We start from the raw sequence: 25,584 nt of genomic DNA, 5'->3' as shown, positions 1-25,584 counted from the left end.
TGCTGAACGTTAACTCTTTCTACCGTTTTTACGTTCTGTCTTATGTTTTAGTTTTTCAGCGACCATCTTCGTTAGCCTGTTGTTGAGTCAGCCACAACTTTTCTTAATATAAACCTTATTATATAACATCATCAGCATCATGTGGAGTGCATTGTTGAAACTTCTGTCATTACTTCTGAATTTGTAGTTTGTTGAGCGCTTATGTAATGTTTTGTTTTAAATCCCTGTTGTACATATGTTTTAAAAGATTTGTATTGAATTATGCAATTCTGTAAATTGTGTTGTATGACATGCCTGTCAGAGTCATTGCAAACCACTAAGCCTGCCAGTAGCCCGTTTCAAGCCTGATTAGAAAAACCTGGTACTGGCCCTTGCTCGCGGCAGTATCCATGGCAACACTACCTCCATTTGGTCACAGCACGCATGAAAGTGTGCCCCACTTGGGGGGCTTGAAAGTGATCTTTGATGAGAGCTTTGACAGATGACGTCCAGTCTTTTTGGGAACATGACAGCGCCGTGGATGGCCCAAAGGCTTCACCCCTCCTCTCTCCCGCCTCCACCTCTGTTTGCCCCCAACTGCTTGGTGAACCCCATTGCACTTATGGAGGAATCCCTGACACAACCCTCAAACAGCAGGGCACAAAGCAGCAGCAGCCTGATAGCTGATATTTCCTTGTAAAGGACCAGGCAGGTCAGCGGTCGTCAAGCCGGCTCTAAATCCCCCCGGTGCTGTGAGACTGCAGGGCAAGACTTTACTCACAGTGTAAACTCAAACACATGCCGCATGCAAAGAGGACAACCCAAGCTCAGTCAGTGCATCGCTTCAGTGCACAAGGATGAGTGAGTCCCTTGCAAGTTGCAAGTCCCTTTTGAAAGTTAGAGTCTTTTCATGAGCAGAGCTGAGCAGCATATTTGGCAGTATTAAATATGATGCCTTTGCATTCCAGTCATGCTCTCTTGGGTGATGCCTTAATCTTTTGTATGCAAAATATGGCTCAGCTAAATTATTTGTCTATTCAGATGTAAAATTATAAATAATCTGATCATGTGTGAGACGGACAGATGGATAGATGTCATGTTTTCTGTTTAGTGCCAATATGGGAAGCAGTGTGCTGTGTGGCAAGGCAGAAAGTAAGGGTGTGGTGGTTTGAGCAGTTGTATGAGCCAGTGCATCCAGTGATGTGGCAGCTTGCATCCTGCCGTAGACCTACAGACAACTGCAACCATGATTCTTATTGATTCTCAACTTTATTTTAGGTTTCTAACCCACACCTTAACCATATTTTTAACCGTATTGGCCAAAACTGCAGTCTTTCCCTAAACTGAACCATACTTTAGTTGCCATGTGCAGGTATAGATATCGCAAAAAGCAAGTATTTTAAAAACACTGGTTTGGCATAAAAAATACAACAGCCATTTCTTTTTCACCCTCTGTTGACAAACTAAGAGAGACAAAATGCCAGAAAAATAATGTTGTGACAGATGTTGTTGCAGTTACTCACAGACGCTGGAGATGGAACTATCAGTCACAAATGGATTACAGAATTAGAGATTTCAGCCATAGATAGAGGTACACACAAAGAGCAGATGTGCATGTCGGTGTGTGTAGTGTTGGAGCACCTGTAATCATTATCAGTGAAGGGGTTCACATTCCAGCACACTAATTACAGAGTTGAGGCATTGTGTGCTTTGATTTCACTAGACCCTGACTGTGCTGCAACCACAGTGCTTCCCCCCTGCTGCCCCATCTTTTTCTTTCTGACTCTCAAAACTCACACATGCACGTCTGTACATCCTTTATCCAGCCTCTGTCACCTCTTTTCCAACCCCTTGCAAGTAGCATTTGTTTTTTTTTGTTTTTTTGCACTTTTGAATTACTTGGAGAGGCACTTTCAAACTGGGTAAAAATTGCTGTCACCTTGGCACTACTGCTAGAACAGTAGGTGACCGAGCAGCAGTGGATGCAGGAGTAGCATGGCAGCTTCCAGTGTCACAACTCTGTGCTCATTATAAAGTCATTAAAACTTCCTAAGTACGTGAGCTTGCTCTTTCACCAAGTGCTTTGGTGATGCAGTTTTGATCGTATGTACTTGAAGTGTTGAACAGACACTTAAGGGCTCAGCATGGTCCCTGCGCCAAAGTGTGTGCGTTGTGTGCACACTCTCCACAAAATTAACTTGTACTCACATGTGTAGCGGCCTTGTCCTTTGTAGGCGTTGTTGCTGTTGCTTGGTGAAAGGGTGCTGTGAACAAATCCATAACAAGAATGCGAGAAGACCGCTCTGGAGGTTGATGACTGCAGGAAAAGCCGCATGTGATGTCTCTGTGTTAAAATTTTGACAATTGCTGTATGTGGCCATTGCACAGCATGTGTGCTGTTTTCTTCTGCCTGCTTCCTCATTCATCTCACCTTTAACAAAAAAAAAAAAAAAAAAAAAAAAAAGAGTTGAAGCTGGAAGAGAGTTGGCTCCAGGGTGCCGCAGACCAACGAGCCATTCATCAACAATGACCCACACGATCATAATTTTTCCAATTTTGAGAGGCACGTGTTAACACTGAAAGACCAGCGCAAGAACCTTGCTGCAGGCCTTACATTTCCTCCATAGTTCTTCGATCTTAGCCTTAAGGTCCTAGGTCCACTGCTTCTCTATTTCAAGCTTGTTTAAAAACCTTTGCATGGTTGCTGCTTTCGACGGTCTGCATCACTGACTGCAACCATAATACTTTATGTCACTCATGGGAGTGTTATGCACTTAAAAATATCTGGTACAGGATCTGGTTGACATCCAGTCAGTGTGGGTATTGTCTGAACTGGCCGTAAGTTCTTACTCTGTAATACTAGTTGAAGTCAGAGCAGCAGTATTTGTCTGAGAAAGATGTATATGTCAGATAAATGATGAAAGGAAAGCTAAATGGATTATAAAAGACAGAATGATAACATTAGTGGTAGCTTTTCACTTAGATACTGTTATCCATTCATTCTTGTGCAATGGTTTCATTGCATCCTACTGATCAGTCTGCCTTTACAAAACAGTTTTTATATGGTTCTGGTCTAAACATGTCTCATCACACACCCAAAACCCTTCAAGTTACAAATGTTTTTTGGGGTAATTGTTGGCGCCTACAACAGAGTTCTGCGTCTTGGCCTCTCAAGACACAGCTGAGACAAGACAGTGCAATGTAGTAATAGTGACTCTCAGGTTTCTGTCTTGAAGCATGCAGGGCAGTTGTCATCTGTCTGGAGCACTGTGTTATAGCCAGTGGTTACCTGCTGTCAGGGGAGTCTCCAAAATCCTGCAGCATTTCCTCACATCAAAGTGGCTGTTACTGTTGTCAGCCTGGACCAGTCTATCACCAGTTGATCCCGACCTAGCTCATCAGTCATCTGTCATGGCTTCTGTTCTTCTTTACTTCCCAAGTGCCAGCCGTGGGTTGGCATCTTTCTGCTGTGTTTCAATTATGTATAGTTTGGTTACTGTTAAAGAACACATTTCTTGAGGAGTACTCTCAGGTCTGCAGAAAAATTATTTTTCTTTTGGAGAACTACACCAAAAGATTTTTTTATTTTTACTGTTTTATCGTACTATAATTAAAATTACTGCTCCAACATTAGCACCATAATTTCGGTTAACAGCATTTGGCAGAGGTTAAGAGACCCCAATTTAAACACCCAAGAAATCCTTTCTGTTATACAACCACTTACTGGAAATGTCAGTAAGACTGCTCATTTTTTCCACCTATCCACTCCACTTCAGTATTAGTGGCTTTCTAAATTTGCTACAGTCTACTCTAACATATAGAGTGGTCTATCAGTCAAGCAGAAGTCCGTAATGCTCAAAACATCTGAGTCTCAGTCTTGGCCTGGACCTGCCCAGCCTGTCCTCGTGCTGTTTTATGCAGCTCTTTTCCTGCTCTTCCACGGTAACGCAGCCCGATCTCGGGTCACAGAGGTCATAGTATATGAGCAGACATCTGGACCGGCAAACTGGTCCCAACATCACCATAGGGAATCAGAGGAGTCAGTTTTATCGGTGTGAGAAAGAATCCAGAACGACAGAAGGATGTCGCCCTTATAACAGCCAGAGTCACTTTTTCTCCCTTATCCACACCAAAGCCTTATGCCTTAACCTTTGCTGTTCCCAGGTCCAGTGGGTTTCTGTTGCTGGTGAAACCCAACCTGGCCTAGTCCAGATCAAGCTCTGGCAGCCTGCCGTGTCACAAGCGCCAAAGGTTTATCACTTCCCCTCTGCTCGCATCTTGCATCTTCTTCCCCTCGACTTTATTTTCCTACCCCTGCTCTCCAAAGGTTTGTCTTTATTGGCCTCCTTCTGCCATGCTCAAACACTTTATTTGGCAGACACTTTTGTCCAAAATGACTTACAATAGGAGCAAACCATGTAGGAGCAAGAGTCAGTTATCAAAACTTTGGAGAGCATCCCAGATAAATAAAGGCATGTTCGGTGCTACAGTACAAGTGCTTAGACAGCAAGTGTCACACTCCTTGTTTCATATGCTTTTTATTTGCCTGACAGTTTTTACTCAGTGAGAGTCAGTCAGCTTTGTTGTCAACAACAGTGAGTTGTCAAAACAAGTGGCCTTTGGATCCAAAAGAGACCCTTTTATTTTTGGTTACACTCTTTGACCCTGAAGCACGATTGGCCACATTTGCCATGTTGGACCATTTAGGTCGGAAAAGTGCTCTTAACCTCATGTACCAATGCAATGGACTTTTACCATCTTTATGATCCTGCTCATTAAAATTAACTGTCTAGCTGTAAAAAATAGATTTCCCCTTTATGTTGCCTTCTGAATTGTCTTATGCACTTCAGATCTAACATGAGAAATTGCTCAACTCTCATCCCTCCCCCCTCCGGTGATTCAATTCTTCTCTTTCTTCAATCATATTTTGACTTTCTCCTCTTTTTTTTGGTCAAAGCACTTGGCATGAGGGCAGGCATGAGTAGATCAAGGCTCTCACTGTAGCAACCAATCCAAATACACAGCAACACGCATAAATCATAATGTTCATACTTGGAGAAAATCGCACAATTTGAAATATTATAGTGTAAAATACTCTACCGGTCAAAAATTTTAGAACACCCACATTTTTACAGTTTTTATTGAAATTTAAGTCCAGTGAATAACCTTACATGGTACAAAGGTACAAAGCGCTAAACTGCTGAAGGTAGAAAAACAAAACAAAAAACGGTAGAAGTGAAAAACCTAAGAAGTGCAACACAACACAAAAATTCTGAACAATGTTTTATTTCCATTGTAGAAAGAATGTCACAACTGTGTCCATCTGCAGAACAAGTCAAAAATGTTAGATTACATTTAGGGTTTAAGAGTTTGTGATTACTTTTTCAAATGTTATTGTTTATATATTGTTTATATATTTTATGCTTTAAATTCAGAGTACACTCAGACATTACACTGTCGATTTCAGTGACATTGTGGGATGGAGAAATTGATCTGTTGACTGGTAGTGTATAGCTGAAGATAAGTAACTGTTATAGATTAGGTCATTTCTTCTCTATATGCAGTGTTAATTTATACGTCGAGATGTCTGAACAGCCATAAATATAATTTCATATCAGCCCCTTTTAGACCATAAATTTTAAACTGAGCAAGTCATCAAAATCGCCGCGCTTTGAGTGCCACTGAGGGAATACCCCTCATTTAACAGGGCATATTTTTAAGAGATCTCCTAAAAAGCTTGGCCTACCCCTTTTAAAAGTAAGCCCATCAAGTCTCTGCCTTTTGATCAACCTAATAACCCCCCCACCCCTTCCCATAGGCATTTTTTTAACACCATCATTAATGAGCCTCACCTCAACATCTCGTCTTCTGTGAGGTGACAGCCCGTCTTGTTGGACCCCAGTTCGAGCCCATTACCACCGGGGTCTGGGAGCGGACACGGCCTTGCAAGGCCCTCAAACACCGTGCTCCTCTCCATAAAAATACAAAGAATGGGGCTTGAGCCAGCTATTCCACCCTCATTTACCTTTTTGACTTCTCTGCGGACGCCTAGAATTTGTACTTTTATAGGCAGTGGAGGTCAGGTGGACGAGGTCTTCAGGATTATTTACCCCAGAGTGCTTGTCTCGCTCACAGAAGCACCAACCTGCCCTCGCCTTCACCCTCACCTGGGCAGCTCAGGGCCTGTAAAGCACAAACACAGGGAGAATGGGATGTGGGTAAGAAGGGGGGAAAAACTCTTGATGAACTCACAGATTTCATCACCCCTGAGTATACCCTATCTCCAATAGTTCTGGCTGATGATTGAATGAGATGCTCTGAGCGGTGTGTTTTAAAGAAGCCCCAGGGTTTTCCTTGGGTCTTCTGTCAGCAGAGTTTACGATCCGCATGGCTGACTCCAAGGCCAAGTGAATCTGCCAAAGCAATGGAAGCTATCTTTTGCTCTTCTACGGCCAACCACTATATCTCTTTATTCACTGAGGCCTTATTAATAGAAACTAGAGCTTTTTGTCTGTACTAATCCTCTAAAACAGGACATTTAACCAGGACTGCTTTGAGTCTTATTTTCCACTGTTGGTCGCTTTTGAAAAGCAACATTAGCAGCTTCCTAGCCAGGGGCCTGACGGTTCCCCCGCTGCCACAAGTTCTTCTGGTCCTCCCTATTATCTCCCACTCCCTGGGCCATGCTGTTTGGTCCCTGGCTTTTATGGCAGGGTAGGAGAGGGCCATGAGGAAATGAGGTGACCCTGAGGTCACAAGTGGAGTCAGGGGGCTGGAACCGGACCACAGCCCTGGCAACCCCACACTCTCAGGGCCGGTTCGGGTCGGGGCAGGCAGAGCAAAAGGAGACAGGAGGAGACTGGGGACAGGGTCTCTACCATCCTTGACCCCAGCGTCATATGCCTTTAATTAAGCCAGATTTGAATTTGTTTACAAGTCCCAGTAGTCTTAAATCTTCCGGGTCTTTGCCCCCCTCCCTCTGTACCCTTTATTCCACCATCCCCTCATACCTGGAGTCCTTCTTTTCTTCTTCTCTTTAATATGGTGTCAGACATCTATTTATTATGCTGTTTTAACTGGTTTTCAGGAACCAGTTACAAGCTATCTGGGAATCCACCAAATAGGATTTGAGGGACACCCCTCTAAGATGTTAATCTGTTAGCGATATGAAAGGCCGCTCACCCCACTAAACTCCCCCTCCACTGGAGCCCGGGGGCTCTTTATGGCCCCATCAGGCACCCGCATGGACGACTTACTGCTGACCTTGTGACCTGGCAGTTGAAGCCATATGAGGAGGGAATCTTTCTCTTGTCCCTGTTACCTCCTACGCTCTTCACTTCTGTCTCCGTTTCTGCCCTGACATCTCCTCTGTTTGTAAAAAAATATTTTTTAATTATTCAAGCTGTCATGTCTCACATTGTGCTTTTATTTGTTGTACCATTAGTCACTCACTCAAATGATCAAATCTGTAATCACAGTGTAATCTTACCAAGTTTTTTATTTCTTAATTTTATTTATTGATTTATTTATTGGAGTTCAGGATCCATGTCTTAGCCATGTGGCAGTATATAATTAGATCTCTTCTTACCCTCAGTGTACCAATACGTGAAACTCTTCAGCTCTAACAGGCACCATTTATATTCATTCTTTCACCCCCAACTGGTCTCTCATGTAAAAGATTTACACGCAGCTCACCAGCCTTTATTGGGGAGGTACCAGCGTGTTTGCTGTACAACAAAAAGTCCCTCGACTGGCTCCATCATATTAAAAATTTACACGTAACTGAAGAGCTGTTACAATTGGCTTACTAGCATGTTAGCAGCTGAAAAGCTTGCTGCAAAAGGCCTGGTCCTAGGGAGTTGGGTGGCTAATTGGATCGGTTGGGTTAAATAAATGTTTGAGTTCTCCCCTGCGCTGGGGGGGACTTGGTGGTAGGAGCCTTTCATTTTAGCGGAGGAAGGAAAAAGGTGCATAAAAGAGCGAGAGGGGAGGAAAATTAAGGAGAGGTTTGAGCTAATTCATGATAATAAAGATTAGATTTGTTCTGCATGCATTGGTTGAACATAGCACTGATGTTTGCAATATTTATAGTGATGAAAGTTTTAATAAGTACTTAATGTCATTACAGATTCCAGATCCAGAGGGGAACCAGTGACCCCACCAGCTACAAGAGCCTGGGTGATTGCTTCCGGACCATCTTCCGCAATGAAGGGTAGGTTATCCACAAATGTTGTTGCCAACCAAAAAAATACCCACGGCTTAGACATACAGTTTCTTTAGACCATCGGTGACATCTCTTCCTTTTTTGCTTGTGCAGGGGCAGAATAATTTTTTTCTTTTTGCATTTACAAACACAAAAACAATTCATTCACATTCATAAAAACATTTTTATATTACAAAACCGCACAATAAATTAATGGTATTATCTCATGTTTTAGGTTCTATTATAAGGTATTTTATGCTTTTTTTTAATCACAAATAATCTGCTGAGGAAAAGGTATAGTCATGGTTACAATTGCAGGGGCAAAAGTATGTACTCAACAATTTCAGTGACATTTATGAACCAAACATGCTGATTTATTCAGATGTAACTTAAAGGTATGGTGGTAGGGTGATCTTGCGGCTGGAAAGCTAAAGGTGCTGGTTGCTTTAAGGCAACCGGTGTGTCTACAGAAATATCGTGCAGCGAGCCACTGAACATGCCTTATAACTCAGTCCACCTCACGTTGGATAAGAGTACAGCTGTTACTGCCTTAGAACTTAAATGTTATAACTTTAACAAGTAACTGAAGACAGTCATCCTGCCATGCTTCCTCCTCCTCTGCCTGCCTTGTGACAGGTCTGTGAGACAGTGCAGGCGTAAGAGAAAGTGGTTGCCACTCGCTCTGTTTACGGCGAGTCGACAGCTTTACAGCGGATATAAAGTTGATCTGCTGCGAGGTGTGAGCGAGCGCACGGGGAGAGGCCGACTAGTGACAGTTGGAAATCCTCTGTTGGCTGTAGTTCAACAGACACAGCTATCCTCCTACAGTAGCTGTGCCCTCTTCACCCCACGCATACACATACAATCACATGGTGAAATTTAATGCCTGTGTGCCTGCGTGCTTTTTGGGTGTGTCCTTCGGGAGTAGGTCTGCACAATTTTTCAGATTTCAGATAGCACGGCATCCACACCGTCGACTATGACAGCTATTTGACTCCTAAGCCCATGTAACAGAGCCATGGCATGTGTCGGAGAGTCCCCCACAGATGGAAGATTCACTTTTGTGTCAACCAATTATCACTCACAGTATATTTTTGCTGAGCCTGTAATCACTCCCCAGTAGCACACTGAGGATTACCTCCAGGCCAAACCACTTAGTTATAATTTATACAAATAGTGTTAGGCCCCGCTGTTGTAGAATTATTATTAAAAATAAACATCTCCCGTCAGCTCATTGCAGGACCGAGCCAACACCAGGCCTCGCTCTCTCTGAAGCCATGAGGGAGGAAACCTGAGCTCTCAGTTCAAGCTAGGTGATTAAACTGAAGAAAGACATGGAAATGTACACATGTATGACCCCATCTTTTAGTCACTCTAAGGCCTGGACACAATAAACAGACCTATAGGCTTTTTATATTGTAAGATACGTTTTAAACATTTGTAGCCAAGAATTTACAGATTTTTTTCTGTTAAAAACTCAACATTTTACATTAGGTTTTTATTAAATCTGGAAAACCTAGCATTAAATCTTGTAGCTGTGCTCATAAGTGTGTGACAGTGTGAACTATGCTCACGAACACTTGGTTGTGTATTGCCTTACAGGCCGCACTCCTTTTTTTCTGTTGCATGTGGGTGCAGCAGCATGAGCATGTGTTAAGTGTTTCCGTCTGGAGGCAAACAAAAAGACTCTATTCTCAAGCATTCTTTACCAGTGTGGTATCCAGAGACTGGGTCGGGACCCAAAGCACGGCCACAGGATTATTAAAAGGGTCCATGCGTTACAGCAGAGAGCGTTGGACTCTGTACAGTAGATCAATGAGTAATGCCTGGAACTGACAGTGCTGGATTGGTGGGGGTGGGGGTTGACTCCAGCTGGGACCACCCATGCAAAAAAAAGATATACATTCATGCTAGAGTGAAGAAGTGCAGATAAGCAGGAATATGTTTTACCTATGGTGAAACATGCATAGTTTGTTTTGAAGCGACAGTCAGATAAAAGAAATAGTTCAACATTTTAGAAATCTCGCTTATTTGCTTTCATGATGTTTTACATCTCATTGTTTTTTTAGCTTGATGCTAATCATTCAAACAAGAGAGTGGTATCAATCCTCTCATCTAACTAACACATAAAAAATCAAATATTTGTATTTCCCAGAAGGGCATGTCGTGTGCCAAATTTAAAAAATGAGCTTGTTTGTTTGAGTTAAATTCTTTAGAAATATGGCCTCTGGGTGTGAATCACTGCTTTGCTTTAGTACACTGGTGGATTTAACTTTAGTACACTCATGGATTTCACAAATTCAACGAAATGTAATATTATATGAACATTTGATCACCCAAAACATTAAGTAACTCAGCTATAGAAATAAGTTTACTTACTACTAGGTTACTTATTTATATAGCTTCTCACCCTCTCCCTCAATAATGCTTCCAGATTGTCTTGCCTTTAGCAGATTGTGAATAAATATTTTTTATATCAAGATGTACATGGTACACAAGATTAGATGGTTTCTATAATGCAGAAAGTAGAGACACTTGTCACATGTGCCTTTATCCAGGGAGTCCTGGCCACTGGTGGTTATGTTTTATTGTCTGTCTTAGTAACAATGTCAAGGTTACAGTAGACACTGGGAAAGTGCAAATATTTGCAGATGAAGCATGTCGGTTGTTTACATGTTAAAAAGTTCCCTGGGGCAGCTCATATATCTCAAGAATTTCCTCAGTGCAGTGCCATGAAAATTAGCACAAAAGTCTGCTGCAGACAATAATTGTGTACTTGCAAAAAATGCAAATAATCTTTTACTTTTTTCATTCACACATTTATTCTGTTAAGAAGTCAGAATTTGTGTTTGATTGATATTATTGGCCGGTTTTATTTGGTCAAATGTGTTGAATGTTAGTATATAGTTCTGTCAGTGCCACTTTCATCTCCAGATGGATGGAGGCTGTTAAAAAAGGAAAGGTTTATGAAAATGAAAGACAAATCATACACACAAGTTCACACAAACACACACCCATCAATTGCTCCCCCTCTTCCCCCCCATTTGTTTAGGAAAGCCAAAAAGGGACTTAGTGTGTACTTTACATTGGAAATCAAATGAGGATTCAAATGAATGCCACTCACTAGAGGCCATATTTGTTCTGTAACAAATTTCACCCCTCCTTCATCACCTGGTGGCTCCCCAGCTCGACCACACCCGGGAAATCTATGGCCACCATTTGCATGGACAAAGAGAGCAAGGGGAAGGGCCTTCCGTCTGACTGAAATAACTTGTTTACTCAAACGATAGGAGGAATTAATCCTTTGGCTTTCAGTAGCACTTGTGTAATTTGAGGTGTTGATGAAATTGGTCGGCTCTGTCACCTGATGACAAGTGTTATGATAATTAGTTGTGGGTCACTGAAGTTACTGGAAGGCAGCCTCACTCCTGTGAATTCTGTGGAAGTGTAATTGTCTGTCCTTCTCAGGTTGTGTTCAGTGGAAATGTATACCAGGAGTGAAAATATTTACACTTGGACCTAATCAACCAAGATCATCTCTGTTGACTTGTAGAGAATGTTGCCACAACAGAGCTGGTGCTGCTGTTCACAGGATACAGTCGGTCACGCCACATTGTCCTTTTTGTCCACAGAACTGTGTATAATATCAATACGCACTCCCTTCTACTTTCTCTCTCTGTCACCTGCAAGCAACTTAGTTGAAGAGTCGCTTTATTGATCATGTTTTTTTGTGGATAAATTATACATTTTTGCCACTTTGCTTTTGACTTTCATTGTTTTAATATATATTTTTATGACCTTTAGCACATCTTGGGGAAAAAAAGCTGAAACCAGCAGCATGCTAGTCCTTAGTGTTAGTCTTTGTCTCACTAATTTCCGCCCTCTCTACCCTCTCTGTAGCTCTCAGCCCCAAGCCCATTCATTCACAGTGAAGATGTGCATCTTTGAAACAAGTAATGAATATGTACTTTAAATCCCCCGCGTCCATAATAGGGAATAGATACACTGACACTTACATGAAATGTACTCACAGCTTCATACAACTTCCAGTTATCAAATGTTTGTATACTGCTTATAAATACTTTAAAAAACAGTAACATTTTTCCACTTTCAACTTTTTGTGTTATTCAAATTGTGCATTTGCACTTGGGCTACGTCCAGTCACGGATTAATACACGTTTGGTGCTTTAGTTAGTGTTTACATTGACAGAATGTTGTATTTGGAATTGTCTCAAAATAAACTGCAGTGTCAGTGTTCATCATAACAAAGGAACGTGTCACCTGGCAGATCAGCTCATTTCTTTTTGTATTTTTGTTGGATTTGTTGAATTTGTGTCTGAATTCCAACATGTAATTTAATCAAAAGAATTGTTTCTGAGATGTTTGTTCTAAATTCCAAGGAAAAAAAAATAATATTCAACACTCAGGAAGCTTTGAATGGACGTTGTATATTTTGCATTTTCCATGGACAGAATATATGCTCATGGAAAAATTTTCCAATGGTAAAGAAACAAGGAAGTGTGGGAATCTGAAATGCTTTTGACAGCCGGTGACCACAAAAAAAATGTAATCCTCACATGGAAACAGGTTTGTTGACTCTTAACATAATGGTTAGGTGGTCCCTTCAGGCCGTTAGAAATAAATGGACACGTTTGAATACGTTATTCAGTTTGAACTCATTGTTAGACGTGCCTCAAACACTTTATGTTTCTAAAAACAGTGGTTTCACATATTGTAATTCATGTCACAGTTTCACAGTTTGTCAGAACTACTCCCTGTCGTGTTTAGACATAGCATATCGTTCATATTTACCTTGTAAATGGTTAATTATGTTTAAAAATTGTCAAGGGTGGAGATAATTATATAATTGATCCTTACGGTGCGTGGAACATCTGTATCAGTCGCAAAATGTGAGAAGATGATGTTGTGTTTACTGTTGCTCTTGTTTAAATATTTAGACCTGTTTTACCTGTTTCACTTTGTGGCAATCCCTTTAAAGCAACATTTAAGAATGACAGCAGAAGAAAAGGAGTTTGCTGTTGCCAGTAACAGTTTCTCAGCAAAACAACAGATGACTCTGTATTCGATGCTGCAGGTGTGCTCTGAAAATCAGTCAGCTACCTGTATAATTGTCTTTGATTGGCAAGTCATCTGACGGCATCTGCCTGAAACTACACAAGTTCAAACCAATGAACTATTCCACCCATGTTTTCCCTAAATGGAAGAGTGAGGGAAATGCTCATGTATGCACTTCTGAATGTATACGAAACATGCTTTGTGTCGTCTTTGCAAAACAGAAAACAGACTACTGCCTTCTTGCAGGTATATGTCAAGGACTGGTCAAGCAATAGTGGGAATTCATGACTTCCTCTTTTGTTACTCTTCTCTGCTTTGCCTGAATGAGTAAAAACACAATCCTCATATCGAAAAATAAAATATAGCAGTAAACAATTTTTATTTTTAGATAATTTATGGTTTTAAGTGGGTAGAATATGGCTCGACTGAAAGAGTCTGAACACTTCAAAAGGAAGATCATTAAGGCATTTGTGTACAATTTAGAAACCTCAAATAAGCGTGTTTTAGCAGATGCATTAAGCAGGAATTTGCATAAAACTAACAATTTAACCAGACTGCCCATTTACTCTGTAAATATACTTCACAAAATCAATTTATAACAAAATACAGCTTGTGATAAATGTAGGCATACATCTCTATATACATAACTCACTGTATCATTTTATTATTTTTCCAGCTTTAAAGTATGCTTTAAATCATGGCTGGACATATGATTGAGCAAAGGCAAACTACCAAATTGACTAAAATTATACAGCTACCGTCTTGTGAAACATCCAGTACATCAAATGCTCTTAATTCATTTCCTCCACCAGTTCCTGTAGAGGATGTTTACCAAGGTTTGTGGTTTGAAAATATATCTTGGTAGTTGCACTGCCAACCAGCAGCAACATACTTCGTTTCCATTTAGTGAGCTTGGTATTATTCTTGCCGTCCATATTCAGTATTGTCAAAGACTGGACTGATGCAGTAACCATATATCTTTGAGAAAGTGCCGTGTTAAAAGGCCATACCAGGATTTGAGCAAACTTAAGCTCCTTAAAGGTTAACTCCACTTAATTGTTGTCTTTTAAAGGAGCTTTTGTCATGTTTGAGAAAATAACCCTCAGGATGTCATTAAGGTTATTTTAGTTAGGGCTTGTATACAACAACTTTAAAACAGAAAACCTGCATTCTAAACTTAAGATGCACAGTTTATAAGACATAGGTGTTTACCAGGCAGGGAGGGCTTGAAAAGAAGCATTATGGGAAATGTAGGCTCCAGCTTTTTGGAGCTTGACACATTCTTGGAACTGAAAATAAGGCTATGTTGGCCACTGCTGCATTGACTTTGACCATTATTTTCTTTAATCTGTCTCTTGTAAGTCCTCCAACATTACAAAAGTGCAGTTCTAAAAAAGCCAGAATACTCTTTTAACTACAAATGATATATTCTTAACATTTGTGGTGACCACTTCCAGATGCATGCTACACAACAGATTATTAGACACATGTTTCTCACAGTTCCAGGCAGCCGTGAGTTTCCATTCACTTTTATACACCATGAAAGTCACTGAGCAGAATTTGAAACTTGCTTGTGTTGTGTGATCTATTGTGGTAATCAAGTCTGCATTACTTGTACATGTACAATGTAACACCAAAACTACCCTCTTGCCAGTTTATTAAGTCCATCCTATTAACACAGTCTACAATGTTTGTTTTTAGAGATGTGACGACACAGCTTGTATAATTGTTTTGGATGATGTGGCCTATTTAACTAACAATTTTTGTCATTCGATTAATCTGCTTTTATTATTGTGATCAAGGCATTAATTGTACCTACCTGTCTATAAAATATCAGAATATTATGGTGTGTTCAAATAGCTTGTTTGGTCCAGTTCAAAACCCAAAGATATCCAGTTTAATATCAGATATGACAAAGAAAAGCTGTGAATCTTCTTAACTGAATGTAGATAATGTTTGGCATTTTTGCTGTTTATTTTTCTGTCAGTCAGCTTTCAGTTAATCGGCTAATAGTTTCAGCTCTTGACTACATTTTGTTTGCTCCACCTGAAAATACCAGGGGGAGCTTGACAAGTCATCAGGTACGGTCAGCGCTCATCAGTTAAGTTTGATTAACGTTTCGTTTTCTCTCACTACAGCATCTTTGGCTTCTACAAGGGAATCCTACCTCCGATTCTGGCAGAGACACCAAAGAGAGCAGTCAAGGTGAGATAAAGAATGTGCATGTTGGTTCAAAGAAAGCCGCAGAGCTTCTCAGGCTTCCTGGGCAACGCTCAGGCTCTGGTTTCACTGTGAACTGCTCCACTGCCATATGAAAACACCCCAACCGCAGTTGCTCTAACATGGTACACACATGTTGATTAAACACATGACACTCTCCGCCATGCCTGCCTCCTCAGCCACTCCTGTTTGTTCTGTCGGCCCACCAAATATTGACGTACGAGCGTTTGCAACAAGCCTTCCTCTGAGCCCAGTCTTTTGTGTGTCGGGGCACAGAGGCAGCCCGATGGAGCTGCTATGTAACGATATGTCGGAGACAAGGAGGTGTGAACTTTAAAAATAAGCACTCACACTGAGAAGATGGGGTAATCACTCACACAGTGAACAAAGCCGGCTGATGGTGAGAAATGTCTGGGGCGAAGAATTAAAGCAAATTAAAGCTCCGTTTAAAACACCTCTGCTGGCATTTTGCCCTTTGCTCTGATAAACAAATAGGTGGAAGTGTCTCCTTTTGAGAATGTGCATTACGCGTTTCGCTTTCCACAGAGACTGAGATGAAAAATTTAAAGTACAGCTTCACTTCCATGTGCTTATTGAGCTGATGCAATGCTCACCAAAGTCCACGTTTCCTCGTTACTGTTTTTAAGGTAGCTGCTTTCAGTTGTGTGTATCCTTGTGTATATGTGGGTGTGTATGTGTGCAAAGATGTCAGCTTATGAATGCACCGTGACTTTTCTGACAGCTCATTTATCCTGATCTTTCCTCTGCAGTTTTTCACTTTTGAGCAGTACAAGAAGTTGCTGAATTTGACCCCTTTGTCTCCGGGTTTGGTAAGTCTTTGACACGGAACCACCTGAATACTCTCTCACCTGTAAAATAAACACACGCACACAAACACACAGGACTAGGAAGAACATTTGAAAATCAACATCTCAGCTTACCTGTCATAGGCTGATAAAACAAAGGCGAATGCAAAAAATAATTTTACCAGCCCAATGAATTAATGTAAATGTAAACTTTCCCGCCAATTTACAGCCAATTTTTTTTCATTGCTGGTTCATGTACAAATACAGGTGATGCAGAAGAACATTTAGAGAATTTACTCTTTATTTTATATGTTTTTGTTGCTTGAAATTTTTTCAAGTGGGGATTAAGTGAAGAGGGCCTGAAAGGTAACTAATGGCCCATGAACCAACTTAAATCAATAACAACTGGGTGGAATTTAGATTGTATGGCATTTTTTAAAAAATTTACCATCCCAGTCAGAACAAATGGAGTGAACCAGGGAACACATGATTGTGTTGTAGGACTGTAGCTTTAATCATTTGCAATTTGAAGTGTGTCCTTTCAATAGACCATTCTCTTTTGTGACTGAGTTTGTGATGGGTGTGTAGTTGGCACTCTTGGAGATCAGCTGGTCATCAGCTGATCAGCTTGGCACTAATGACTTCATGCCTGAACTTTCACTATATACGCTTCATTCCACACAACAGAGCAGCCACAAAAAAAAAAGGTTAAAAGGGAGAGGTTTGGTTGGTACTACTTTGTGTGAAGCCAGTGTAACTGGCAGCTTGTCAGGAGCCATTTTTATTACAGAGGCTTTGTTTTGTTTTGGTTTTACTGGCTGCCAGTGTGAGAGAATGTATGGTGATTAGCACAAGCAGAATTTGAAAGCAGGAAAAAAAAACGAGCGTAGATAACTAAAATAGTCAAATTTAATCTTTTTAAAACATTACAAGCTAATGCAAATAAAGACTTTTTTTTTTTTTTTTTTACCGGTACAAGGCAGTCTGTACTGTAAATATCAGGGCAGTTTTGTTTAGGATATTTATTCCATCACACTGAATTTGAAATGACACAAAAACTTTACGATCAGAGAGTAGACTTAAACCTGGGCAAACACTGAGAGCAGCCAAAACTTTCTGCACAGCCAAAACCTACAGCGGTTATGCTCACACCGTACAGATCAGTTAACCAACATGTGTGCTCATACTGAACATATAAGCGTGGAATCCCTGGTCGGTTTAATCCATTTAGAATTTCAATAAAGCTTATTCAAACAAGACAGCCGTGTAATCAGCACTGTTGACGAAAAGAGAAAATGGCAGCATTTGTGTAATTCTACTGAACATAAAGTGAGAAGACAAACAGAAAACTAGCCTGATCTGCATGTTCTACAGCAAAGCTCAGTTTTAGCCACAACCCATAAAATACCACTACAGTAATATTAAAACACGCTCACTAATCTTCTGACCGCATGAAATGGCTCAAACTGCCAGACAGCCAAGCAAAATTTCTGACCTGCCAGAAAACCAACTGATCATCTAACAGCCAGATTGCTGATCGTTCAGGCTGCTTATCGGGCATTGCGACCCATTCTACCTGAACGTAAAAAAAAATAGTCAGCGCTCACCAAAAACAGTTTTAGATGAAAAAATACAAATAATAAAATAATTTAACACATAACACTGTCCTAATGAACGGACTGCTCTGTATGTTTGCTTGGCGGTTGTTAATTCTGAAGACTGGTTCCACCACAGGCCATGAATATCAATCCTTCTTGACTAATCTGGTTTCTGTTATATTGAGTCAGAGTTTTAAGCTAGACAGATTTGCCTTGCTGAGGTGCGGTCACCACACACCACCTATTCAGGTGGCAGCCAAGTGTCAGCTGTGATGGATGGCTTACCTGTAACTAAGCGTTGGGGCCGTCCCAATGTGGGGCATATCCTCGGCTTGTTTTTACAGCCATTGGTGGAGAAATGTTTACCTGCCCCATCCATCATGTTCACTTCACCCTCCTCTTCCGCCTCCCTCTCACTATCTTCTTCCTCTTCTTCAAGTGCCTCCAACCCCATTTCCCTCAGAGTCCCCTGCGTATCAAGCACTGTAATCACATCTGATCATTAGTGCAAGTGAATTACAGACTGGTTCTGAATGGCTCTCTCTCTCCTATTCAGCATGGCACAGCTGAATGCCTTCACTCTGATTAATGAGGACACACACAGTAATAACACAAATAAGGAATTAAAATGTGGCTGGCTGGCTGTGTAAACATCGTGAGGCATGTCTGAGAGGATGGGTCCCGGGGCTCTGACAGCAGGATAAAGAGGCAGGAAGAGTAATGAGCTACAGACACGTTCTTGACATGTTCCCATTACGCATCTCTCAAAGCACACATGCACGCACACACGCACATGCAGACATACACAGCCCCATGCAAATACTTGTAGAGTTGCAACATCCAGTCTTAATTACTTGTCATGGATATGCATTTATTAATACCTAGTGAGCTAATTACAACTTGTATCACAGTGGATGTAAGTAAATGAATAAAAGTGTTTTGGTTATTAGAAAATACTTAATTGTTTTATATTTTTTTGACTTCCTTGAATATAATCTTCCACCTCTTTTTACGAGTCTTAAACACCTTGCTACTTCTCTCACATTCTTCCTTCTTTCTTTTGTTTGTTTGCTCTGCTGTCTGTCACCTCGTAACAAGTGCAGGTGTCTTGTGTGTCTTCAAACATTTGTCAAACGATAACAATGACAGTCACGACACAAATTTCCATTTCAGGGGAAACAAAGAGACTAGGTGAACAAGTTTCTGAAAACGAAACTATAACTCAGCAGTCAGCTCTCGAAGCCCGACATATTGGCAGCCTTCCTCATTATCTGTTCTGCTCTCTCTCCACCCAAATATTGTCTCCACATTCTCAGTCCAAAATCATGTCCATCTCCCCTACAGGTGCTGTGTGTTGCAGGGCTTGGCTCAGGCTTGACTGAGGCTGTTGTCGTCAATCCATTCGAAGTGGTGAAAGTCAGTCTCCAGGCCAACAGAGACTCCTTCAAAGAGGTTGATAGAAATAAAATAATCTCTAAACTTTTAAAGTGTTGGTAATGTGCACATTTTTCTAGAGGCCCAGTGGTTTTGTGTCAGCCTTTGACATGTCCTTCTTTTGAATACACTCTCTCCAATACAGCAACCGTCCTCATTCGCTCAAGCCAGACGCATCATTAAGTCTGACGGCTTCGGACTGAAGGGTCTCAATAAAGGATTAACATCAACACTGGGACGCCACGGAGTTTTCAACATGATCTACTTTGGTTTCTACTTCAACGTCAAGGATGCTATTCCCGTCAACCCGGTAATATGCCAGTCAGAATCTATGACCACGCCATGATCCGACCCCCCGGTTCTGTTTTGGTTTTTGCAAACCCCAAGACAAGTGACAGACACACTCTTCAGCTTTGCTTTGTTGTTTGTAACCTTGACTACACCAAGTTTTTTTGCTAACCTCAGGCTATATGATACACACATGTCCCAGCCACCTTGCCCAGTGGGGAATGGCAAGTGTTTGACGGTGTGATTAGTTAGCCTGACTGCCATGGCAAGGAGGAAGCAAAAATCAGAGAGGAGCTTGCACGATCAGTTCCCCTAATACCTCGTCTGTTTGCTCCTCATAACATCCTCAAAGTCTCAGATTACACATCCGGCAGGGCCTGATGGCCCAAACAAAAGTTAATTTTGTTTAATGGAAACGTTACCATACGCCAGTTCCACATGTACAAACTGGAGCATTAGATTAACTCCAATGAACTAATTGGAAGCAGACAACGGTACTATTTTCAAGAGGAGGTTACAGTGAGAGCCCAGGCCCTGCTATATTTTCAACATTTTTCCAGTGACGCATGATGTACAGAGAACCAAGTGGTCATCCTCTGTGAATGATAATTATGTGGCTAGATGACTCAAATAGCTCTCTTCTCAGATTGTGGCCGTCGCTTTTGGGAATGATCCGTCGGTATGTATATTGACGGAATGATCCTGTTTGTGAGAGGCTAACGACGGCCATTGTTGAGGCAGCAGAGGATAAATATTGTGGGCTCCGACAGCTTACAGGCTGAGCTGATAGTGGCATTTCTCCAAAGCCCTTTTGTCAGCAACATGAGCAATGAGCTTGCAACTCAAACATGTCCATACGCAAATCCAGCCGGCCGAGCTCATGCTTCTCTCATGTCGCCATCTGAATAATTCAGAGGAGGCAGATAGTACACTGCCATCGTTCACAAGTGAATGTGTGAGGAGATGTTTGCTTTAGGCTGTTAGGAAGTGGGTTGATGGGTGTGCTTAGGCCGCGGGTACGTTAGCGCCCTTCCCCACATCCCACTTGAAAAAAAAAAAACAGAAGAAGTGGGATTAGCTGTTGATTTACCTCGGCTCTCAGGGTGTCCAGCCGCTTGAGAAAGGCCTGGACCAGAGAGGCTGCTGTCATTTGTAAAAATATCCTGGCCAATTAGCTGTCAGAGCTCTCTGAGTCTGGGCTTCTTTGGTACAGTAATACCCCTGTGCCGAGTCACAGCCCAATTACCCAAATTGTCCCCATATGCCTCCCCAGTCTGCCTGCATGAACCCTGTTTATAAATCCTCTGTCTTGGCTCCCCAAAGAACATGTGCTTCTGCTCAGCCAATCAGAGCACTGCACCACAGTCAGGAAGCACTAATCTGCCCCCCGCTACCATAAAATGATCAGGGCTTTCATGCCAGCTTTGCAATCATATGCACAAGCCCCCTCATCCTCTCCTCACTTTCGCTCTCATACATATACACATAATGTATCACCATTTATTTTGTCAGCTCTGTGATGCTACTTTCTCTTTATTTACATTTTGTGCCAATACATTTAACACCCGGTGCCCACTCTAGAAATGTTTCCACTAAAAATTGTGCTCCTTGAATGCACATGTGCCACACACGAATCCTTTGTTTTAATCCTGTATCTCCTCTTCTTTGCTAGGACCCCACCCTTGAGTTCCTGAGGAAGTTTACTATTGGTCTGGTCTCTGGGACCATCTCCTCCTGCGTGAATATTCCCTTTGACGTAGCCAAGAGCCGCATCCAAGGCCCCCAGCCAGTGCCAGGAGAGATCAAGTACCGCACCTGCTTCCAGACCATGGCACTGGTGTACCGGGAGGAGGGGTATGAACAAAGGGGGGGGTCTGTGGGGGTGGGATAAGTAGGCGATCCTCAGAGACAAAAATTTGAAACACTGTCACTGGGGCATCGGAGAATTAATGAGCCACTTTGTCTGTTTTGTTAGCAAATGATAGTCTGTTATCTTTCAAGCTGTCTGTCAGAGAGGACAAATGTACCAGCTGCAGCTACAAGTTAGCGCAGTTTCATTGTGCAGTGTGAGTTCCCCACACTAACTACAGGGGAAGTGCGTGAATAACTTGATCAAAGCCGTGATCCGATGAATAGGAACCAAAAGGCGATGTTAGATTTCAGGCTGTATTCCCCTCGTGTGACCGCTCATTTCTGCAGTCTGTCAGTTTTACAGTAAATGTTAACATATTTTCAAGCCTCTGAGAATGACAGCTCTAAATGGAAGCTTCAAGGAAAGATCTATGTTATGTTAGCAATTGCCCTAGGCTTTCCACTTTCCCCCATGCAGCTCCACTAGACAAGGGCCAGCGAGATGTTTGTAGTTAGCGGACACAGGAGCCTTGGGGGCTGCTGCAGGAACAGCACTGAAACGCTGTCGTCGCAGGGGTGCGTGGAGGGTGCCCCCTCCGCCACATCCAGTCCCCTGCTCTAACACAACACAGTCCCAGCTAATTAGTGGTCCCTATGGGAGACGTCGTTAAGCAGACCCTAACGAGCCGCGCGGCGCTCCACAGGTCAATCTAATCAGACAGAGGGCCAGGGAGGAAGTGGGTCGAGCCTTATTAACGCCATCAGTGGCGGGGGCAGGGAGCAGGACAGGGAGCACGAGGCGGAGGCAGGCAGCCACTGATCACCTTGAATGCATTAAGGGGCAGGTACTCAGCAGCGCTGGCCCTTAGACTATGTACCTGACTGGGTGAGAGACAAGCAGCCCAGCAGACAGACAGGCAAGCACTAACCTCCACACTCCAGCCTATACACAAAATTACATGCAAGTACAGGAGCACACACATATACAGAAAGGATGTGTGGAAGAATTCTTCTTTTTTTTTTTTTTTTTTTAACTTAAGTAAAAGCAGCAATTCCCCAGTGTGGAAATGTTCTGCTACAAGTCATACATTTGGAATTTGAAAGTAAAATGACGAAAGTAAACACATCAAAGTATATTTAATTTAATTAAATATTTAAGTATACTTAAAGGTACTAATTTTGATTATTGATCCAATAATGTGTACATCGTGTTAATGTTTCAGTTGGTGAAGGTGGGAATAATTTGAATTCTGTATTTAATACTAATTTTAATACTAAGTAAATGTACTTACTCCATCACTGCATACATGGAGTAGCATATCTTATCACATCTTTACATTTTCATATTCTGGATTATAAGAATGGTATTTTATACATGTACAACATTAACGTCCTGTTTCTTTTTATAGATATTTGGCTCTATACAAGGGACTGGTGCCCAAGATAATGAGGCTTGGACCAGGTAACTACAAAAAATGATCCTAATAACCAGATTATCTGTTACATTTGAATAAAGGTTCTTGTTTGAATAATTGGTTTTGAGATTGTCTATTAAACCATTTATCTTTTTCTTTCTTTTGTATTCTTTTTCTAAGGCCCCTGGAACTCAAATTATTAAACTAGACAGAGCTTGCCAAAGCACGTTAGTGCTGTTTTCAACTTTGCATGAGTTTTTCCAAAGAAATGGGGCGAGGACAAGCACTATTTCCCTCTCAGACATATTAATTCTTACTATTTTGCATCATGTTCTCAATAACAAAAAAATAACTCAATGTTTACCTTTTTTTTTTTTTATATGTATTTATGTAATGTTGAAATGGAAATATTGTGAGTTAGAGACACTGTGCCATTTGTACACAGAGGCTGCAAGCTTTTGATGCACTATATTCCTGTGTATTACCGAGAAATTGTACGTGCTGGGGCAGCAAACCATTTGAATGTGGATCACATGACACTGTCAGCTTCTATTGGTTGGGTAGCTGGTACTGCTTCTACTTTACCATGGAAATGCAAGGCTTATTCACTGTGGCTCTCTTATGTGCTGTTGCAGGTGGAGCAGTGATGTTGCTGGTCTATGAATACGTGTCTGGATGGCTACAGAGGAACTGGTAACAAAAAAAAAAAAAAAAAAAAGGAAAGCCATGGCTCAGTGTTAATATCGTTACCTGACCCTGACTCCAGTAACGTCAGACCAAATTAGTTTTCCTTGTTAGTGTGCTGTGAATGCACAGTACTGTTCTTCAAAATACCAAATCAACATTTATGTGTATCTTAGAAAGTAGCTGTCTGAGGAAAAAAACCCACATCTTCATCCAAGTCAGTTTCTCAGGAATTAAAAACAGCTGTAATATTTGAAAACCGACAGTAACATTTCTATATCAAAAATACATTTCTATACATAAAAATAAATAGATCACAAAACATTGGATCAATAGATTTTAAAGGCCCTGAAAACCTGTTTTCTTAATTAGCTACTTGCTATGTGTAATGGGGTTATACATGTGTACAGTATTCTCTTACAAAATATTTTGTGTTTTTGTTGGGGGGGGTGATCATTTGAGGAGATAAAAAAAGGTCACATACTTGTGTGAACCAATCAGAGGTAAGCAATATTTGAATCAAAATCTGGTTACAGTTGAGAAGCTGTTTGCTTATGTTGTCGTCAGTAGTGTCAGTCCTATCAGATCAAACCACACCTACACGGTCCTGATACAGCAGATTATGTGAGTTTTTGAGAATAAAACTCATAACAATAACGAATGATGAACTTTAACTCTAAGTTTTGCTTATTTAGTCATGAATGCTTAATTTTGTAGAGAAATACTTTATATTTGAAATGTAGTTTTTAGGGGCTTTCAAATGAAATTAAGCTCCAAGGACGGAGTGAAGTCATGTTAAAAAAACAAAACTCTAGACCCTCTATAGAGGACTTGACTATATATCATCATTATATCACTGCACACTACATGTTATTTGACAAAACTTGAACGCGAACTGAGTTCAGCTGAGCCTCTTGGACCAACCTGATCAGAGCTCTGCTGGACACAGTGGATCGCCCATCTCCATCAAATTTAACTCGTATCTTAAACTAATCTGCTCATTAAGGAGCAGTTTTTGTCAGCCACAGTGCACACACTCACTACAGCCGTGGAGTGACACACACATGTCCATACGAACACACAAGCACTGTCTGTACGTACACATCTTCGTATATATCACTCATGCAAACTTCAAACAAACCAAATAGTCACAGTAGTGCCTAATAATAACAAGATTTGGTGTGTATATGTGTATATGTTTTTATACACTAATGTTGAGGCCTGTTGCAGAAATTTTTGTATGAGTAATATATTTATGTGCCTTCTATAAATTGGACTCGATGAAATCTTTATTTCTCAAGCTTGTAATGGTAAGAAATTGTGTTAATTTGACTTTTTAAGATATTAGAACTTGTGGAAAGTTACTTGCGTGTATCGGTAACAAATAAAAAGGAATAAAAGTAAACTCCTCACTGGGTTCCTCACTGTGTGTTGGGTGTGGGTTAAGCACTTGTGTGTCCTGTAACTGTAAGTTTGTGTTGTTGCATGTTTGTCTTCTCTGGAAGCGTTTCAGTTTGGCGTAGATATAAGCGTATCACCTTCCTTCAGTTTACCACGTCTTCTCCCTCCTCCTCCTCCTCGTCTTTTCCCCATCAGAGCACTTTGTTGTTTGAGAGCCTGTCAGTCAATAGAAGTCTTATTGGCCAAGCAAGTGTCAGTCTTTTCTCTCTCTGTGGTGGGGAGTCAGTGCCTGAGCATAGCTTTAGTGCAAGCTAAAACAACAAGCTTAAGAAATTCAAATGTGGCTGCAGGACTAGGGGGGTTACCGCACATATTCTCTCCTTCTGCCAGTCTATCTCTTACACAAATATGCACACTCACACATGCAAACACACACACACACACACCTGTTGCACAGCCTTAGGGGTAGTGGCTGTTCTCTAAGAGACTCATCTTAACCTCATCTGGTAGTAGCATATACTGAGCCACGTTGGCATTTGACAGCCGTCATTAATGTGGGAGTCTGTCTCTGCCAAAATGGAACGGCTCCTGGTTTTTTGCCCTTGGGGCCTATGGTGATAGACTAACAA

At 41.4% G+C, this 25,584-nt stretch overlaps 1 protein-coding gene across 1 annotated transcript in view; it reads left to right on the top strand.

Annotated features, from left to right (window-relative positions):
• The window catches only part of slc25a21 (solute carrier family 25 member 21), an 83,078-nt gene extending 58,119 nt beyond the window's left edge, over positions 1 to 24,959 (top strand). Inside the window, exons 4-11 of the mRNA XM_041061521.1 lie at positions 8,108 to 8,191; positions 15,397 to 15,463; positions 16,249 to 16,308; positions 19,227 to 19,334; positions 19,462 to 19,626; positions 21,277 to 21,458; positions 22,865 to 22,917; positions 23,506 to 24,959. Of these exons, the coding sequence (XP_040917455.1) occupies positions 8,108 to 8,191; positions 15,397 to 15,463; positions 16,249 to 16,308; positions 19,227 to 19,334; positions 19,462 to 19,626; positions 21,277 to 21,458; positions 22,865 to 22,917; positions 23,506 to 23,567 (781 nt within the window). The 3' untranslated portion in view covers positions 23,568 to 24,959. The remainder of the gene's footprint in view (positions 1 to 8,107; positions 8,192 to 15,396; positions 15,464 to 16,248; positions 16,309 to 19,226; positions 19,335 to 19,461; positions 19,627 to 21,276; positions 21,459 to 22,864; positions 22,918 to 23,505) is intronic.
• The last annotated feature ends 625 nt before the right edge of the window (positions 24,960 to 25,584 follow it).

This window comes from Toxotes jaculatrix, chromosome 17 (genome assembly GCF_017976425.1).
Source record: "Toxotes jaculatrix isolate fToxJac2 chromosome 17, fToxJac2.pri, whole genome shotgun sequence".
NCBI classification, from domain to species: domain Eukaryota; kingdom Metazoa; phylum Chordata; class Actinopteri; family Toxotidae; genus Toxotes; species Toxotes jaculatrix.
Note: the sequence above shows the minus strand (reverse complement) of the source record. Positions and strands in the feature narration are given on the sequence as shown.